This window comes from Miniopterus schreibersii (genome assembly GCF_964146895.1).
Source record: "Miniopterus schreibersii genome assembly, chromosome: 5".
NCBI classification, from domain to species: domain Eukaryota; kingdom Metazoa; phylum Chordata; class Mammalia; order Chiroptera; family Miniopteridae; genus Miniopterus; species Miniopterus schreibersii.
The window spans coordinates 6,261,269-6,276,433 of NC_138106.1; the positions used below are offsets into that span (position 1 = coordinate 6,261,269).

Here is a 15,165-nt window from a genome sequence, read left to right on the forward strand (position 1 = left end):
AGCTATATATAAGTATTTGGAATTTAATTTTACATTTTTTATGTTTTAAGGGAAAATTAGGATGGGTAAGAAGTTCAGATTTTATTTCTCAGTTGTGAGATTCAGAGTAGATACTCTACTCACATATTTATGGAATGAATGGATGTTGACTGGTACTATAAATTTTAGACTCTTGGTTATTTTTTTGCGTTTTTCTAAGTATTTTTAATTGTTAGACCTATTTATGGCTCACTTCTATTTTTCTTTTTTTATCTTTATTGTTGAAAGTATTACAGATGTTCCCTATTTTCCCCCATTGATCCCCTCCACCCCACCCCCAGGCCTTCCCCAAGCCAATGTCTGTGTCCATGGGTTATGCATATAAGGATTTAAGTTCTTGATTAATCTCTCCCCATCCACTCCCCCACCCCCACCTTCTTTCTGAGATCCCTCAGTCTGTTCCATGTTTCTATGTCTGGTAGACTCTTGGTTATTTAAAATGAAGGTGCTAGTCCCATTATTTTTTAGTTGTTTTGGGAACAACTACTCTTGTATTTCATCCTGTGAAATGTAGATCTGTCCTGACACTTACCAAATTACTTAGCTTGACATGGACTAAACTGACATTTAAAAAAAATATATATTTTTATTGATTTTTAGGGAGAGAAGATGGGGGGGGAGAGAAACATTGATCAGTTGCCCTCCCGTAGGCACCCAGACCATGACTCGAATCTGAAACCTGGTTTATGTGCCTTGACTGGAAATTGAGTGGTGACCCTTCCATGCATGGGGCGACGCTCAACCAACTGAGCCACAGGGACCAGCGCAAACTAAACTGACATTTAACCATTGTAATTGAAATAGGCGAGCCATGAACTTTTATTGGACTTAGTAGTTGGCAGAGAATTTTGAGAAGGTAGTTTTTATATTTGATCTGATCCATAGAAATGAAAACTTCACAATATCTTTATGTAGACATTCTTTGATTTGAAGAAAAGCTGTTTATAAATGTTCTCAGCAAGAGAGGATGAGTTTTAGACACTTAATTTGAGTGACATGTAAATAGTATTTTAAATGATGTAAAAGACTTCTGTATTAACATTTATTTTGGGTGTTTTTTTTTAGGGTTCAGATGATTGTTTGGTGAAGATTTGGTCAACACACAATGGCCGCCTATTATCCACATTAAGAGGTCATTCTGCAGAAATTTCAGATATGGCAGTAAACTATGAGAATACAATGATTGCTGCAGGGAGCTGTGATAAAATAATTAGAGTGTGGTGCTTGAGAACTTGTGCCCCAGTTGCTGTGCTCCAAGGACACACGGGGTCAATTACATCTTTACAGGTAAACTAGCGTTCATGGGCACATTTGTATATTATCTCCTTTCCTTTAAAACTCTTTCTCTTTGGAGATGAGAAATAGTAAGATGCTTAGTAATTATATGATCTAATTTTAAATTTAGTAATCAAGAAAAGGTGTAATTATACTTCCATGAATCTTGGAAGGGTGATTTAATAAATATGTAATGCGGTTAGAGCTTTAATTTCAGGCTTAATGGATGACTTATTGCTTTATTTAGGTTTATGGTTGAACTGAATGAGTCAGTTACAAACTGGTGATAGGTTAATGATTTTTCTACTTTAAAATTTGTGGATTTTGTTAAGCTAATTAATTTTCTGAAGTATATTTAAACTCAGTTTTAGTCCATATTCTAGAACTTAGATTTAAATAGTCACATTCAACATTTAAACCCTTCATTTTGTATGCTTGACAAGATGGAGCTTGGAAGAAGCTTCTTCTTTGAAGTCATAGGTTAAATCCTACCTCCCTTACAAAGTATATAATCTTGGGGAAAAATAATAAAACAAATAATAAACTATTACTGTCTGAGATGTTATAATGATAAATATGAGAATCATCTAAAACCCCACCAAAACCAATTCTTCATCTTTTCTGCTAATGGCAGTACTGGCCTTCTTTGCTAAGCTCCTTCTCTTGAATGTCTTGTGTGTCAGCAAGTTGTGTTGCTTCTTTCTTCCTGGCTTTCCTCCCCGTTATGGGGGAAGGAAAGGTTAAGGTTCTTAGATTAATTGGATTGATTGGATTGATTTCTTGGCTCTTTTATCTTACCTGTTTCCTTTCAATCAGTATTGTATATTGCCATCAGACAAATCTTTTGGTTGCCTTCTGTGTTTTATATGATAATTACAGTTAACTCTTTAATTTGCTGTTGTTATTGGGCCCAGATTCTCTACCCATTTCACCACTTCCAAAAATGAACACTTCAGTCATGTAGGTCTTTCCATTGCTATCACATACCATATTCTCTATCACATTTCTACTTTTTTCATATTATTTCTTTGCCTAGTATGTTTCTTGTTTTCTTTGTATTTTCCTCTTCATCTTTTAACCCTTCTTGGATATCTCTGGACCAGATCGAACTTCCTTTCTCTAGCTTATATAGCACAGTTGGTACTTTTTATTTTACTTTATTGTATTTTTTTACAAGATATGCCTTTATTGATTTCAGAGAGAAGAAGGGAGAGAGAGATAGAAACATCAATGATGAAAGATTCATTGATTGGCTGCTGCTTGCATGCCGTCCCTCCTGAGGACTGAGCCCGCAACCCTGACATGTGCCCTGACCGGGAATCGAACAGTGATCTGGATTATAGGTCGATGCTCAACAGTTGAGCCACACTGCCTGGGCTATACTTTATGAAATACAAATGTTAGCCCTATTCTGAAGTTAAAATTTAATTTTTGTATTTTTTTAAAACATATCTATATTGATTTCAGAGAGAGGAAGGGAGAGGGAGAGAGAGAGAAACATAATGATGAGTCATTGATCGGCTGCCTCCTGCCGATTGAGCCCGAAACATGGGCATGTGCTCTGACTGGGAATTGAACCACGATCTCCTGCATTCTAGGTTGATGCTCAACCACTGAGTCACACCCAGCCAGGCAACTTTTGTATTTTCTTATATTAGTTTTATGGGGTTTAAAAATGTTTAAATTGTGATTCACTTGGAATTTAACCTGGTGTACAATCTGGAGGGTAGATCCAGTTTTTCCCCTCAAGATTGCCGCACAGTTGTCCCTTTACCATTGATGCAGTGATTCATTGTTTCCCCAGCTGATTTGAGATGTCACCTTCGTCTTAAGTCTTGTATTAGTATCCAATTTGGAGTTTATATTTTTTCTGTTGGTCATTCTGTGAAAGTACCTACAGTGCCCCATAGTTTTGATTATTGAGGCTTGGTGATAGGCTTTCATATTTAGAACTAGATCTTTACTTTCTCTTTGTAAAAGTTTTTCTGGCTCTTACTGGTTTTGACAATTTTTTTTCTGGGATCACATTATGTTTATAAGTTAATTTGAGATAGACTTTACTTTTTTATAGTTTATGCTTTTATTACAATAGTGTCACCTATATTTTTGGATTTCTTACATATTAGAATGTCAGTTGAAGTTAACTTTGAAAAACAGTTTAAACTACAACTTTAGTAGAAGCTCAGGAAACTGAGTTGTATATGTTATTGCTTTTTAGTTTAGCCCAATGGCCAAAGGCTCTCAAAGATACATGGTCTCTACTGGTGCTGATGGGACAGTTTGTTTTTGGCAGTGGGATTTAGAATCCCTGAAATTCAGGTAAGTGACTTTAATTGTGTAATAAGTTTTCTTTTTTAATGTTATGATTTAGTCTAATGAAGTCTGGGCATAAAGAGAAATTATGGATTGTGGTTGCCTTTTTACTGACTACTTACTGTTTATAATTTGCTATTTAGGTGGTTGGATATGTAAAAGAAGCATAGCTATTCTTAGTGGGCACATTTTTGTGGGGGAAAAAAGAGTATGTATGTGAAACATTTTGAAAAATATTAGAAATATGTAATTAGATACAGAGAAGTTTAGGTAGGATTATTTAAGAATCAGAAGACCTGTGCTGTCCAATATAGTACCTACTAGCCACATGTGATGATCAAGCACTTCAGGTGTGGCTAGTGTAATTGAGGAACTGGATTAATTTATATTTAAAAACTGAGACTTGATTCAGTTATTATGAAACTTTTAAGCATATTTCAAACCATTTGAGTGTATAAATTTAGTTTTTCAGCTGTAAGTTTTATAAAAACTATTTGATGAAAACATTCAAATAGAGATGCATTATAAGTGTTCAGTATACTTAGAAAGATTTCAAAGATTTAATGAGAGGAAAGAATCTAAAGTTCTCATTAAAATGTTATTAATACTGTTGTGATATTTCGGATATATTGGGTTAAATGAAATAAAACTTATTTCATCTCCTTTTACTGTGGCTACTTAAAAAATACAAAGTTACACATGCGGCTTGTATTCCATTTTTGTTGGACAGTACTCGACCCTGGTGGTTTTATGCCCTGCGCTGCAGCCCTGATGATGGGCTCACTTATACTCTGAGTTGTGGTCACCTCAGTTATAAGATGGGGGCCTGTCTTTCTGTGTAAGAGGATCGCTGTGAAGATGGGGATTAGACAGTCTTCCAGAATCCATCCAGCTACAATAGCATATGTGGAAATACTTGGTATACTGCGAGGCACTACAGAAATAACGTAATAGTTAAATGTGCTGGCTTATAATGTGTAAGACTAATATATTTTAAAACATCATCTTTTATAGTCCACGTCCCTTAAAGTTTACTGAAAAGCCTAGACCAGGCGTTCAAATGCTTTGTTCTTCTTTTAGTGTTGGTAAGTACTTCTTTTAGTTTCATTTTAGCATTTATTGAATGACCCCATTATTGTGAAGGGCCTTTATCAAATAGATGGTAAATGACTTATGTTCATTTCATTAGGTTTAATCTGTCATGTTCATTTTATTAGCCTTTTTCTTGCCTTTCACGCCTCCATTCTACCTTTTTCTGATTTTGAATAATAATCGGAGTTAGTGATGGAAGAGATTGCTGGCTAAAATGAGGTTCAGGGTGTCAGTGATTCCTGTGTCATGTATGCCCGGTGTATGATACACCAAAATTGGGATTTTCTTTTAACAGGCTAAACTATATTTTTGGTAGTTAAATTTGTTTTCCACACATCTTGGTGAAATTATTCCCCATTTTCTCTAATGCCATGGCTGGTTCTCCTGGCAGTACCCCCCCCACCCCGCCCTTAGGTGATTTCCAAAAGTCATGTTGTTAGTATAAACTGGTGTGGTTGAAATGGGTTTGTTAAGAATATCAAGACACCTTTATCACTCTTATCACTTAGGAAATTCCGAAGGTTTTAGGCACTCTGTGCCATAAACAGGAATGAAGAGCAAATATATATTTACTATTACAAACCTCATATCAAACTATATTATATTCATTTAAAAATGTCTATATAGTGAATTGGAAAACGGATCTGTTGAGATAAACTTTTGGAATAAGAGATATTGCTTAATTTAATATAGACATTTGGTTTGTGGAGATATTTGTTATAAACCTTAACCTTTTTATTTCAGGTGGTATGTTTTTAGCCACTGGTAGTACCGATCATGTAATCAGAATGTATTTTTTGGGTTTTGAAGCACCTGAAAAAATCGCAGAACTTGAAAGCCACACTGTAAGTATTCGTGTTTTAAAATTCTGTAGGTTAATTTTAATAATGTTCCTGTTGGTGTATAGTCAAATATTGATAACAAATTGATTCTTTTTTAAAAAATTGAATTTATTGGGTTGTAATTTTAACTTAATTGTAGGAGGAATTGCATTTAAAGGTGAAGGATACTGACAACTCATATAGCACCTTGACAGTGCTACTATTTTCCAGTGATTATTTCATCTTTAAGTCCAGAATTTTGATTATGACAGTTGATTTGGGTGGGTTAGGTTCAAGTGGCCTATTTATCTTAACCCAGCTCATGAAATCAGAGTGCTATTTTATTAATATATGTTAAGATATATAACTCAGTATTTTGAGTTAGAGATCAATCAGGTCATGTTTTCTCCTAAGAGTTTTGTGAGGTTATTTGATAAACGTAAATTCAAGTTACTTTAAAATAAAAGAAGCCCCGGCTGTGTGGCTTGGTTGGTTGGAGTGTTGCCTCTCACAGTAAAAGGGTTGTGGGCTGGATTCCTGGTAAGGGCACATGCCTAAGTAGTGGGTTCAGTCCCCTGTCAGGGCACATGTGGGAGGCAACCGGTTCATCTTCCTCTCACGATGATGCTTCTCTCCCCCTACCCCTGCACCTTCCTCTCTCCCCCTTCCTCCTCCCCCTCCCTCTTTCTCTAAAAGCAGTTAAAAAATACATGTCCTTGGGTGAAGATTAAGAAAATTTCTTTCCATGTAATCATAAAACAAATTATTCAGCCTTGTTTTTAGCTGCTTAAACCTTTATATTTTGATGACTTTACACACATACCAATTTTTATACAGGTATTTTACTGCATGTGTCTGTCTTTGTGACGAGCTATATTTTCGAAGTCCTGTTAGGTTCATAGTTAGATTCTTTGCACTTAGTGTGTAATTCATGTTTGAATGACAGGGCTAAGCAGCACAATTGCAAATCTCCTGCTTTAAATCAAATATGCTTCTAGCTTTAAAACTTTTTTGTTTGTTTATAAACTATGCAGATGATGACTTTTGTGTTTGTTTTCCCCCCTCTGATTTAGGATAAAGTTGATAGTATCCAATTTTGTAACAACGGTGATAGGTAAGTGTTGTTTGCATTTGTGCATATGTTTTTAGGCATATATACTGTGCTTCATATTAGTATAGGTAATATGTCATTTTGTACATTGCAGGTACTTATTAGTAAATACATATATTAATTGAATGAAAAGTCTGGGGCAGTGGGAAACATGAAATACAAGTTTTTGGAATTTAGTTTTTTCTGTCTCATGAGACCAAATGTAGGTCTCCTTTAGTTTACGTCAGCTAAATTTCTGATTTACAGGAAAATTAAGTGAAATTCTTTTTAAAAAATATATCTTTATTGATTTCAGACAGAGAGGGAGAGAGAGAGAAACATCAATGATGAGAGAATCATCACTGATCAGCTGCCTCCTGCCCACCCCCAACTGGGGATCCAGCCCGCAACCTGGGCATGTGCCCTGACCGGGAATCGAACCTCGATCTCCTGGATCCTAGGTTGATGTTCAACCACTGAGCCACGCCCGGCTGGGCAGTGAAATTATGTTTGAGTAGTTAAATCTTTTCTCATCAATGACTGGGCTGTATCCTTCAATGAAATTATCACTTAGATTTTATCTTTTTTTGTGTGATTCCCAATATCTCTCAGGCATCTTTCCTAATCTGAAGCTTTTAACACTTTGTTAAAAGATTATTTTTGCACAGTGACCAGCATGAATCAATTTGAGTTTAGAGTTAAGTTGCTTAGAATGGAGCTTTTGTTCTTACCAACTTTTAAAATATGTCTTTATTGATTTCAAAGAGAGGAAGGGAGAAGGGGGAGAGAGAGAGAGAAAAACCAATGAAGAGTCATTGATCGGCTGCCTCCTGCATGCCCCCTACTGGGGATTGAGCCCGCAACCTGGGCATGTGCCCTGACTGGGAATGGAACCATGATCTCAACCGCGATCTCCTGGATCATAAGTTGATGCTCACCTGCTGAACCATGCCAGCTAGGCACCATATGTCTTTTAGTCTTCCTGTTTTTCCCCATCTTCCAGATGTTGTCTTCTCAATCTATTTGACAAGCTATTGTTTGCGTTTGAAACGTGCTTTACTTTGTAGAGCCAGGCACATCATAGCAAACCAGATTTTTTTTCCATTCAGATATAACCTAGAGCTCTCTCTTTTGACTTAACACCTATAGATTTACCTGCAGTCAAGAGTGCTACATTAAAAATTTTTTTGCTTGTGATTTTTAACTAGCTGTTGGTGGCATGTATCTAAGTATAAGGTCGTTTTTCCTCCCTTTTTTAATATTTAAGGTTTTTAAGTGGTAGCAGAGATGGAACAGCACGGATTTGGAGATTTGAGCAGTTAGAGTGGAGAAGCATTTTATTGGATATGGCGACTAGAATCTCAGGGTAAGTTGAGATGGTTTGTTGTAAGTAGATACATCATAAGTACTTGGTTTCTCCCTGGTTAGTTACCTCCTGTTACGAAGAGCTAAATGGAAGTGAATGGTGGTTACCTCTTGCATGTCTGATATAGATACTTAAATTTCAAATATCCAGAAGAATTTATTCTTAACATTTATTTAGGAAAGAATAACATATTTGTTCTGTTTCTCAAAGCATTGACTTCCTCTTAGGTGTTGCATTTAAAACCACCTATAATTTTTTTATATATATGTTTATTTGATTTCAGAAAGAGGAAGGGAGAGGGAGGGGAGAGAGAAAGAGAAACATCAGTAATGAAAGAGAGTCATTGATTGGCTGCCTCTTGCACGCCCCCTACTAAGGATCAAGCCTGAAACATGGGCATGTGCCCTGACCAGGAATTGAACTTTGACCTCCTGGTTTATAGGTTGATGCTCAGCCACTGAGTCATGCCAGCTGAGCACCTATAATTTTTAAGAGATACAAAAATAACGTGGGTATGCCCTGGCTAGGTAGCTCAGTTGTTCAGAGCGCCCTTATAAGCCAAAGTTGAGGGTTTGATACTCGGTCAGGGCACACACAAGAATCAACCAGTGAAGGCATAAATAAGTGGAACAAGAAAAACAGATGTTTCTCTCTTTCTCTCTTCCCCTTCCTCTTTAAAATCAACTTAAAAAAATATAAAAATACTCAAGCATGTCAAATACAGAAATTTTACTTTTCTGTAGATAGGATTTTTGGAATTAAAAAAAAAATCACTGTAGATAAATCTGAAGAATAAAGTACACAGTCAGCTTATTGTTAAGGTCAGAAAGTTGTGCTATATTGGGAGTGATTTTTTTCCCCCACACTAAAATTTTGGCTTCTAAAAGTAGTTTTGAAGGCAAGTTTGTCCTGTCCCTAGCTCCCAATGCTTCAAAGTTTTACACATGTTTTTGAGCATCTTTGAGGTAAGCTTAGCACTTCCCAAGAGAAATATTACAGATTTGAAAAATACTGCTGTTTTTGGTTTGTACATATTGCGAGGCAGTCCAAGTTATGGGAAGAAGACATGTTCTGGGATCAGACCTGTGTTCAGACACTACTTAGATTGTTTATAGCTATATAATTTTGAGAACATTATTTTATATTAGTCTGTTTTATCATCTGGGAAATAAAATAACCTTCCTTTAAGTATTACTGGGAATTTTATGTTTTATTTTTTTAAAACGTTTTCATTGATTTTTAGAGAGAGAGGAAGGGGAGAGGGATAGAAACATTGATGAGAGAGGAACATCAGTCTTCTCCCTCCTGCATGCCCCCTTGGGGATCAAGCCCACAACCCGGGCATGTGTCCTGAATGGCAATCGAACTGTGACTGATTGGTTCCTGGGTTGATACTCAACCACTGAGCCATACCTGGCCAGGCCATTATTGGGAATTTTAAATGATAGGATGAAAGATGCTAGCACACTTCCTTGTCCAGAGTAGGCATATCAGTGTTCTTTTGCCCAGTACAGATATTTACTTTAGTTACACTTTAATAGAAATCTGAAGTTACAAATTTTAGTTTAGAGTTTATACTTTTTCATAACAGTTTTTCTGGGGAATGTTATACATTTTGTCTTTTGGAAGTCCTTATGTCTCCTTTATTTTCAGTAATTGTAGGAGAAATTAACTTACATTCTCTGCTGTGGCTCAAACAGTTGTACTGGATTTCAAAATAAATTTCATCTTAATATTTTTGTGGAATGATCTGTGGTAAAGGTTGGAAGGAATGTGTACTAGAAATCTGATAATCCTTGTTCACAAATAGGTCTTTACCATTATTTAAAAATGTTGCACCTGGATACTCAAAAGCATGTTGATGTGAGAGGGAATACGCAGTGGAAAGTCACTCCTTGATTAGTTGAGATGAGGAACAGGAGTGAAGAGCATTCGAAACCATATTCACATATGAAGAATTGTTTATTAGGAAAATAGGAACATCGGTGTAAACACTGGAATAAAAAATAAAAAGATGAGACTGAAAACTGCTTAGTGTTCTTGCTGCCATGCTCTTCCTGGACAGAACTTTTCCTGTAATTCCCTTTGTGGTAGAAATATTCTTTTCTCATGTAAAGTTTTGCCTCTTTCAGATCTTGAAAAGCAGAGTTTCCTGTGTGTAAGAATTGGTGGGTGTGTTTGTTTCACTGTTCTAATCTTGGCTCATCAACGCAATGAACTCTAACAAGTCTGTTAGTAAATTCAAGGTTATTAAGAGGGAATACCTATTAGTTTAAAGGGGAATGTGGAGTCAGTCTTTCTTACATTTCCTCTCTTTTATGTTACACTTTTTCTTTGACAAATCTAGTAAGAATTATTCTCGTCTGTGTTCTACTGTTTACATAGATAGTTATTACATATCACTTTCTATACTCTTATAGCCATTTTCTTTAAAATATTTACTTTATTACATGTTTATAATTTTTCAAAATGTGTATGATTTCAGAAGCCCCTAGGCCTTTCCTCACCTTCCCACTGTTTACTGCTGACTATTTTACAGACGAACTTTGCATATCACTTTCCTAAAGGCTGCAATGCATTGTAGACACATGTATCCAAGATTATTCTTACCTTCCGGCCCATAGGAACATTCTATAGGGAAGTATAAAGAGATGAGTACAGTCGTGTTTACAGTTCAGCAAATTGAGCATCTGTGTGTCAGACACTTCTGTACATTGGGGATATGAAGATGAATTAACTTCTTTCTGTCTTCCTAAAATTTTTTGTTATCTCTATAGAGAGAAATAGTTAATACTATTGTTAGGGCTTGAGTTCGGAGGAAAAGAATAATAGAAAAAAGGTAGAAGAAAAAAACTTCGCTCTTACAAGTAGCAGTAGTGTCCTAAAATCTGCCTTTATATAGTCTCAGCACTGCTGCTTAATTGTCCCCTCTCCCTTTGGGTTTTGCCCCAGTGTGTTTATAGATAATCTGTTAGGGATCAGATATGGTGAACCCTATATAGACTTGGTAAGGTAAGCACAGGAACTTTATTTTTGTATAGATAAGGAATTGTATACATTGTTTAGCCTACCATCTAGGTAAATTTACACATTGTGTATTTTTTTCTTAGGGACTTAACTTCTGAAGAGGAAAGGTTTATGAAACCCAAAGTAACAATGATAGCTTGGAATCAGAATGATAGCATTGTTGTCACAGCTGTGAATGATCATGTCCTCAAAGTGTGGAATTCTTATACTGGACAACTGCTTCATAACTTGTTGGTAAGTCTTATCCAATATAACAAATTAAGATTTTTTTGAACTATAATTTTATTTTTAAAGCTATGAATTTAATTTATTAAACATGTTTCACTTACATTATCAAGTAAATAGAAATTTGTACATAAACTGATAACAATGACTGTCAATACATTTTTAAAAGCCCTTATTCACTATGACAACATGAGTTTTTAAATGGAAACGTAAAACTTGCAAACCTTCCTTAACTATATGACTTTGTTGAATAAAGGGACATGCTGATGAAGTATTTGTTTTGGAAACACATCCCTTTGATTCCAGAATTATGTTGTCTGCGGGACACGATGGCAGCATATTTATATGGGATGTTACAAAAGGCACCAAGATGAAACATTATTTTAATATGGTAAGTGAAGTCCAGTGTGTCTTCATGCATGTTTGCATTTGTTTCAAGTACCTGGATTATAAAATTTAGTCAAACAGATCTGCATGTTTTGGCAGTTTATATTTCTAAAAATCGGGGAATTTAAAGCCTAATAAATATCTGACAGCCAAACGTACATACATACATGAAATTCTCTGTATAGCTGATTCACACGAGGGAAAGATTTTCAAAAGTTACTTAGCTTTGTGTGTATGGCTGAATGTGTGTCTGTCTGGGTTTAAATTGGCAAACTTATGGTAATTATACACAACTTGAGACTTCACAGCATTACAGGTTTTGCATGGTGGTCAGTCATCTTAGTAGCAAGTTTAAACTCCAGAAAAGTATTGATTTGAGTTAAAGAATATCACACTTTATTAATCTTAAATTATTTACCTTATAGATTATTAGTCAGTAGCCTTTTGTGTTTGTATTAAAACAAAGGTTTACAAAGGTGCTTGTCATTCACTTGTCAGAAATAAAGCCTTCACTTTGGATTGGTTTATGATCCTTTATTCAGTCATTTTGAGAACAAATTCTTAGAAAATCTTTCAAGCATTCTTCTAGGTTAGTGGTATCTAAAGTGAATTTTAGCCCTGGCTTTTGTGGCTCAGTTGGTTGGAGCAATGTTCACACACCAAAAGGTGGTGGATTTGATTCCCAGTCGTATATACCCAGGTTTCGGGTCCGATCCCCTGTTGGGGCACATATGAGAGGCAACCAATCGATCTTTCTCATGTCGATGTTTCTCTTCTCTCCCTCTCCCTTCCCCTCTCTCTAACCTCTTCCCTTCCCTCTCTTCTCAAATCAGTTTTTAAAACTGTGAATTTTATTTCCTGAAAATATAAATTGACATGCTTAATGAAAAAATTTGTTTTTCAACATGAAAACAGTTGATGTAGCAAAAGCATGTGCATAAAGTTGGTCATAACTTTGTCCCCCCCCCCTTTTTTGTTTTGTTTTGTTTTGTTTTGTGAGCATGTGCCAAACTTTTATTCAACTAATGAATGAGGCTTTTTTCCTCTGTTCCCTAGATTGAAGGACAAGGGCATGGAGCTGTATTTGACTGTAAGTTTTCACAGGATGGACAGCATTTTGCCTGTACAGACTCTCATGGTCACCTTCTGATATTTGGTTTTGGATGCAGCAGGCCATATGAAAAGGTCATTTTAAATACTTTCTTACAGTATGTAAGATAAGTACTTACAAAAGATATTTTTTCTTTGTTTTTTCTAATTATAATTAACTGCTTAACATTTGTTTTCTTCTAACATGTATAAACCTCAAAATACCAGTCTGTAAACTTCCTTTTTTTCTTTTTCTTTAAAATTCCCTTTTATAGATTCCTGATCAGATGTTCTTCCATACCGACTATCGACCACTGATTAGAGATTCTAATAATTATGTCTTAGATGAGCAAACCCAGCAGGCTCCTCACCTTATGCCTCCGCCATTCTTGGTAGATGTAGATGGAAATCCTCATCCAACTAAGTATCAGAGATTAGTACCAGGCCGAGAAAATTCTGCAGATGAACATTTGGTTCCACAGCTAGGCTATGTGGCAACAAGTAAGTGCAAAGTCCTCTTTTTTTTTTTAAAACTGTTTTTTGAAAGATGTAAAGAAAAATACAAAGAACTCTTGTACTTTCAAAATTCACCAGTTGTTAATAGTTTGTAATGTATGTTTTATCATTTATCTCCAGATACATATTGTTTTGAACCACTTGCTTAAGTTCTGGACCTCGTGTTCAGTTACCCCTAAATACTTTGTGTTTTCTAAGACCAAAGATACTCTCTTATATAATCATAAACAATAATCAAAATCAGGACATAAAGCACTCAGGTAATACTGTTAGCAAATGTATAGTTTAATCAAATTTTGTCTGTTATTCTAGTGACGCTTATTACAGCGTTTTTGGTTCTCCTAATGTAGGTTTCAATTTGGGGACTGCACATTAAATTTAGTTGTCATTGATTAAGTCTGGTTATGCATTTTTGGCAGATACAACATAAACAATGTTGTAGCCTTCCTGGAGCATCATCTCAGGATGCTTATGATTGCGGTTTTTTCAATGGTAATGTCTTTGGACACTCAGTTAAGGTGGTGTCTGCCAGGTTTTGCCACAGTAAAGTTACTTTTTTCTTTGTAACTAGTAAGTAGTTTGTGGGAACATGGCGTAGTGCCCTGTTCCTTGTCAGACTCGCGTTCTAGAGCTCACTGATGATTTTTGCCTGAATCAGTTGTTACTTGAAGTTGAAAAATGATTTTTTTCTAACCCTGTCATCACTGAGCCTACATTTTATTAGTTGTCCTTCCACTACCCTTCCTTTTATTTATTTATGTAATTCATTAAGTTTTAGCTTGATGGGTTGTAATGTAGTGGGTTATAGTCCAGCACTGTTACTCTTTTGTTGCTCATGTTATCCTTGGATTTGACTATGAGAGCCTTCTTAACATGAGTTTTGTATCTTCTCAGGTCTCCTTGAGCACTTCCTTACTTTTTGGCATAAGATGTTCCAGTCTCATCTTGTACTTTGCTTGTCCTAGCGAAGTACATAGTTTTTGTATTTTTTCATAGCAGTGCAATATTTTTCCTGAATTATTATTGAGCAAAGGAAAAAAATGCATCTGCAGGCATACCTTGGAGGTATTGCGGGCTCAGTTCAGACCACTGCTGTAAAGCGGAGAATGCAGTACAGCAGATCGCATGACTTTCTTAATTTCCCAGTGCATATAAAAGTTATGTTTACACTGTACGGTGGTCAGTTAAATTTGCAATAGCATTATGTCTAAAAAATGTACATTGCTCAATTAAAGAATACTTTATTGCTAGAAAGGGCTCACCATCATCTGAGCCTTCAGCGAGCTATAATCTTTCTGCTGATGCAGGGTCTTTTCTTGATGTTGATGGCTGCTGACTGATCAGGGTGGTTGTTACTAAAGTTTGAGGTGGCTGTGGCAATTTCTTTAAATAAGACAACAACAGTGAAATTTGCCACGTTCTTTGACTCTTCTTTCACAAGTAATTTTTCTGTAGCATGTGGTGCTGTTTCATAGCATTTTATCCACAGTAGAACTTCTTTCTGTATAGGAATCCTCTCAAACCCTGCTGCTGCCTTACCAACTAAGTTTATGTAATATTGTAAATCCTTTGTCATTTCAACCATCTTTACAGTATCTTCAGGAAATTCCTTCTCAGGAAATCACTTTCTTTGCTTATCCATAAGCAACACACCATCTGTTAATGTTTGGTCATGAGATTGGATCAGTTCAGTTACATCTTCAGGCTCCACATCTAATTCTAGTTATCTTGCTGTTTCCACCACATCTGCAGTTAACTCCTCCACTGAAGTTTTAAACTCCTCAAAGTCACTCACGAGGGTTGGAATCAACTTCTTCGAAACTCCTGTAAATGTTGATATTTTGACCACTTTCCATGAATCACAAGTGTTTTGTGTGTGTGTGTTTTAATCCTCACCTGAGGATATTTTCCACTGCTTTTCAGAG

The 15,165-nt window shown here is 35.8% G+C and overlaps 1 protein-coding gene across 1 annotated transcript in view; it reads left to right on the forward strand.

Moving 5' to 3' along the window:
• BRWD1 (bromodomain and WD repeat domain containing 1) overlaps nucleotides 1-15,165 on the forward strand; it is a 90,362-nt gene that overhangs the window by 14,953 nt on the left and 60,244 nt on the right. The window contains exons 8-17 of the mRNA XM_081138076.1: nucleotides 1,105-1,326; nucleotides 3,533-3,633; nucleotides 4,642-4,712; nucleotides 5,464-5,564; nucleotides 6,614-6,654; nucleotides 7,898-7,996; nucleotides 11,107-11,257; nucleotides 11,505-11,639; nucleotides 12,692-12,820; nucleotides 13,000-13,225. Of these exons, the coding sequence (XP_080994202.1) occupies nucleotides 1,105-1,326; nucleotides 3,533-3,633; nucleotides 4,642-4,712; nucleotides 5,464-5,564; nucleotides 6,614-6,654; nucleotides 7,898-7,996; nucleotides 11,107-11,257; nucleotides 11,505-11,639; nucleotides 12,692-12,820; nucleotides 13,000-13,225 (1,276 nt within the window). The remainder of the gene's footprint in view (nucleotides 1-1,104; nucleotides 1,327-3,532; nucleotides 3,634-4,641; nucleotides 4,713-5,463; nucleotides 5,565-6,613; nucleotides 6,655-7,897; nucleotides 7,997-11,106; nucleotides 11,258-11,504; nucleotides 11,640-12,691; nucleotides 12,821-12,999; nucleotides 13,226-15,165) is intronic.